Genomic DNA, 4,807 nt, shown 5'->3' with positions numbered 1-4,807 from the left:
ATCGCCAGCCTGTTGGCGGTACATTCCTCCATATTACCACCGACCGCCGGGGTCGTAATGACCCCCGAAGTTCTTAAGCCTGGTATTGTGACACCAATGGTGACTGAGTTAGCAAGGCTGACACTAGCACTGAAAGTAACTGAGTTACTGATAGTGACTGAGATGTAGCTTACGCCGGTGGGACTGAGCAATGATAGTAAGGCTTGTACTGCTGAGCTTGCTCTGATAGTGATAGTACTGCTAAAGCGTGTGTTTGTGCGATTGCTACCAGCACTGATATTAAAAAAAATAAGTAAAGACTCTACAGTGGTTTCGACAGTGATAGTAACCTAGTTATTCAGCCCTTCATATTTTTGACTGGCACTCATAGGGGCTGAGCTACAAAGGCTTGAACTGGTGGTAACGCCACTGATGGTGATTGAGTTCTTTAACGTTGTGACTCAGACACCAAGGCTTATACTGTGTTCGAACTAGAACAGACGGTAACTGAGTTACTGGTAATGATTGACATGCTGTACCTTACTCTAGTGGTATTGCCACTGGCGGTGCTCACTGGTAGCACTAATCCCACTAATTATGAAAACCTGTAATAACAGAACACGTTTTATTTTAAATCCCTAATTCCTAGGACTTGTTGGCCCTGGTAGCCTATGCCCTTTGATGTTTGCATAGTTTGCTGCTCAGGGACATATAAGGTCGCTTTGATTTATATTTCCAGTTGCATAGCTTCTTTACAGATAAAACGCAAAATCCGGCGTTTCTCCCAAGGGCTGTTAAAACTCCCATAAAATAACACATTCCAGAGCACTATTCTATTTAAGAATTCACCAGGGCCCGACGGCGCACCCGCTGCTCAAAACTTTACCAGTTCTTCTTGACTCTGAAACTATCCCTCTCCAAAAACGTTTACTTTACCAAAACAGCACCTAAATGGAGAGATGGTCCTGGCACGTGCTATTTTATTCCTCACTGTTTTAACGTGAACTATATGTCATTGGAAATAAACAATTCGTCTTGACGTGTTTTATAGTTCAACTGAGAGGCAGAACTCATCTCAATATACATAAAATTATTTTCTCAACCTTTCATAATTTCACTGGGTGTCCTCAGGCATTCAATTTTTTCATGATTAAACAAGGTCTTGGTTGTGTGGAAGGAAACACCAAATTTTAAAGACTGCCAGCCACTAAGCCTCTTGTCTTTGCTACCGTGCTCATCGGTCATATAAGGGAACGTATGTATATGTTGCAAAACAGGCTCAGTCGGGGTCTTTTACAGAGAGATGAAGCGGCCTGTCGCATCTCACACTCTTTGCATTTATATTGGGTCACAAATAACTTGTGTGACATTTGGACCGAATGTGACCTTTGGGGACTTCCTGCGTTGTTCCTTTTTCTTCGTTTAGTACTGCCCGAGATTGGCATAACAATCGGCATATTTCCTCAATGTGCACATCTAATGATGACTCAAATGTTCGCACTTTAATTTCAGCTTACTGCGGTTCAAGGAAGCAGCTCAGTTTGCATCAGTTGGGAAATTTTCGCTGGCTTTTCGTGGGTGAAGAGACCCTGACTCCTCCCGTTAAACCCCTGTACAATACTTCAGCGCTTGAAGAACACACCACCAAATTCCTCTTTTCGTTAGAACTGCTGTTCACTTTGTTGCTGGAAGCATGGCGAGCACGGTGGCTCTCTCGACAGAGTCTTGGTGGTACACGGGGAGCAGCACCTCAGACATTTCTCTATGGGCGAGCAATGCTACAGACAGAGACCCTGGGGTGGTGTCCCCTAAACTGTGCATTGCCGGCGCCGAATTCCAGTACCGCCTCCTGCCGGCCGTCTATGGGATTGTGTGCATCCTGAGCCTCGCGGGGAACCTGGCAGCCGCCTACAGCTGCTTCTCCCAGAGGGCACGTGCTGCCCCTGTAACCATCTTTCTCTACAACGTCATCCTCATCGACATCCTCTTCAGTCTGTCGCTCCCGCTGCAGCTAGACTACCACCGGCGCCAAAATGACTGGATTTTTGGGGAGGCCATGTGCAAGGTCACCAGCGCGCTGTTCTTTGCCAACATGTATGGCTGCACCCTGTTCTTGGCCTGTGTCTGTATTGACCGCTACCTGGCTGTGCTGCACCCGGTCCGCTACTTGACGCTGAAGAAGCCATCTTACCGCGTTGTCCTGTCCCTGGTCATCTGGACGGTGATTGGGGCGGTGGTGACAGCTCTGGGCTCGTCAGGATCTCTGACTAACACCTTCCCTGACGGACGTACGGCCTGCATGGAGAACTTCTCCACCAAGTCCTGGAGCAAGCGGCTGGCAACCATGACCTTCCTCTCCACAGCGGTAGGCTTCTTCCTCCCTTTCGTCACCATCCTCACCTGCTACATTCTCATCTTCAAGAGGATTATCGATTTGGCGGACAGCACTGGTGGTGCCCGTACTTTGAAGAGGAAGTCTCTGCGCACCATCCTGCTGGTCATTGGAGTGCTGACCCTCTGCTTTATGCCCTTTCACTCCATTCAGACTGTCCACACACTGGGCCGTGTGGGTGTCTTCCCGGGGGTGCTGCGGTTCACGTGTGGCGCGCGTAGGGCTGGGATGGCACTAGCCAGCCTCAACAGCTTTCTGGACCCATTGGTATATTACTTCAACAGCGAGAACGTCCAATGGCGGTTTGCATGTCTCAAAAAAGAATCCAACTCAAGTAAATCCAAGTCTACACAGAGCATGATGCTCCAGCCAAGCTCTGGATCCCGGTCATAGGGCACCCCCAGAAGGGCTGGAAGGAGGAAATAAACCAGAGACACCTTCCCCAATACACCAGATTTCAGAGCACCAGGAGAGAGGGAATCAACTGGAGACATCTTACACGAGACAACAGACTCAAGAACACATGGAGAAGAGTCAACAGAAGACATTTATTAGATTCTCCAGAATATCAGGACTCTTGAAAGCAAGGAGAGGATGAGTTAGCTGGAGACACTAGGAGAAAAACAACAGAAGCCAGAACACCTAGAGAAGGCACCTCAAGAGGTAGAGATGTGGTAACACTTACAGAGTGGGAAGGACAGAGGGACACAAATACTGGGACACAGACAAGATGTAATAGACACCAGAAAACTTGGAGGCAATGGAGGGCATCAGGTTACAAACACTAGGACAGCTAGAGTGTGGATGGTGACTGACACCTGGAGAACCAAGAGTGACAGTGGTGGGTACTAGGACATTTGAAAACACCGGCATATAGAACATGACAGACACATGGAGATCAAGGAAAGAGAAAGACTAAAAGTGGAGAACAGTGGATGGAAGTAGAGGGTGATAGGTACAAAGACACATGGAGAGAAGCATTTAAAGGCACGTGGAAAACAAGGAAGACAGTGACCAGTGCAGAGACACTCGGAGAAGTAGAAGAGAGGGTGACGAGCATGGTGATACTTCAGATCAGTGGAGAAAGGTGGTAGACTCTTGAAAACCTGAAAGGAGGACAAATCGAGAGTACCTTGAGAGATCAAGTGAGAGATAGAGAGCGAATGGTATCTAGATACCTGAAGAGAGTGGACAGCTACAAGGAAGTCTAGAGATTGTGAGATATACACCTGGAGAGAGAGTAACAGAAAAGTGGACATCTGGAAGGAGGGCAAAGGACACTGAGGCATCTAGCAAAGAAAGAGATGAGAAGGCGAGAGACGCTGGAAAACTTGGACAAAAGGAGAAATGTGCCTTGTGTGTCATGGACATATCAGAGGACAGCCTCTCTACTACCACAGAGAAATCAAACTCCACTCCGTGCTTCTCACAGTATAATCTGAGAAATCTTTCACCTTTCAGAAAATATTTGAGGATATACCCCTCTCTTCCTGTCGTCTAATTAGTGACTGACCTCCTTAAAGCCCATGGCAAAATTTGGAACATATCCTTCGTGCCCCACAGTGTAAACAGGACTGACCACTTGCCTTCCACAGTGTAAGTAGGATGAACCTCCTCAATCCCACAGAACAAAAGGGACATACTTTCGTTTCCTATGGTGTACTCAACTAACAGTGAAATCAGGGACACATTCCTCGTCTCTTGCAGTGTAATTTGGGACATACTCCAGAACTGGCTCCTCACCACCTCATGGTGAAATCTCGGACTAACCCCTACTTCCCACGATGTGATTAGGAACAAAGCCACTCACTTTCCATTACGAATATACTGCCCACCTTCCTTGTTGTAATAAGGAGTAACTCCTCAATTATAATCCAGTGCACTTTATTGGCATGACAGAGCAGACAGTTATTGTCTGATTTAACAAGGATCATCCATTAAATACTACAACCTCCTTAGGAGTACAGTGTTTTCTTTAGTTTCCAGGCGGTTTTTGAGTCCATATACCACTCACAGTAAATAATCTGATGGCATAGATCAGACCATCTTTGCTGAATCTGATTGATCCCATAAGAGGACGCACAGTTTTTGGTCCTAAAATGTACCCTTTCTCGCTGGGAAGCAAGTTTTTGATTGTCGTTGGAATTGGGACATTGAAGGAAGGGGCCAATTTGGAGGTTATATAGAGTTTTAGAGTTTGGTGGAGTGGGAGCATCTCCGTAGGGTGTTCAGTGGCCCTCGCGTGCAGGAGGAATCCCCTGGTGCACCAGTCTTGATTTTGTTGTTCAGGAATAAGCTCTTGCTTTGGGGATTGTTGCTGAGCAAGCATGCCAAACATGGTGCTGTCGGCAAAACTTCACTCCCTTCAATAGAGGCTCGCATCTCTATGTATGGCGGGCAGGGAAGGCAGTTGCAAGGGCCTTTGTTGATCCGAGG

The 4,807-nt window shown here is 47.1% G+C and overlaps 1 protein-coding gene across 1 annotated transcript; it reads left to right on the top strand.

The window, feature by feature from the left end:
* The first annotated feature begins 1,492 nt into the window (after positions 1–1,492).
* Positions 1,493–4,325, top strand: LOC138304439 (cysteinyl leukotriene receptor 2-like). The gene has a single exon (XM_069244489.1). The coding sequence runs from the start codon at positions 1,673–1,675 to the stop codon at positions 2,762–2,764; it is 1,092 nt and encodes a 363-aa protein (XP_069100590.1). The 5' UTR covers positions 1,493–1,672; the 3' UTR covers positions 2,765–4,325.
* The last annotated feature ends 482 nt before the right edge of the window (positions 4,326–4,807 follow it).

This window comes from Pleurodeles waltl, chromosome 7, assembly GCF_031143425.1.
Source record: "Pleurodeles waltl isolate 20211129_DDA chromosome 7, aPleWal1.hap1.20221129, whole genome shotgun sequence".
NCBI classification, from domain to species: Eukaryota; Metazoa; Chordata; class Amphibia; order Caudata; family Salamandridae; genus Pleurodeles; species Pleurodeles waltl.
The sequence above is the reverse complement of the archived record's forward strand: the minus strand, read 5'-3'. Positions and strand labels throughout refer to the sequence as shown.

Bases quoted from the DNA above. Each gene is read 5' to 3' on its own strand.
- LOC138304439 (XM_069244489.1), top strand. From the start codon at position 1,673: ATGGCGAGCACGGTGGCTCTCTCGACAGAGTCTTGGTGGTACACGGGG.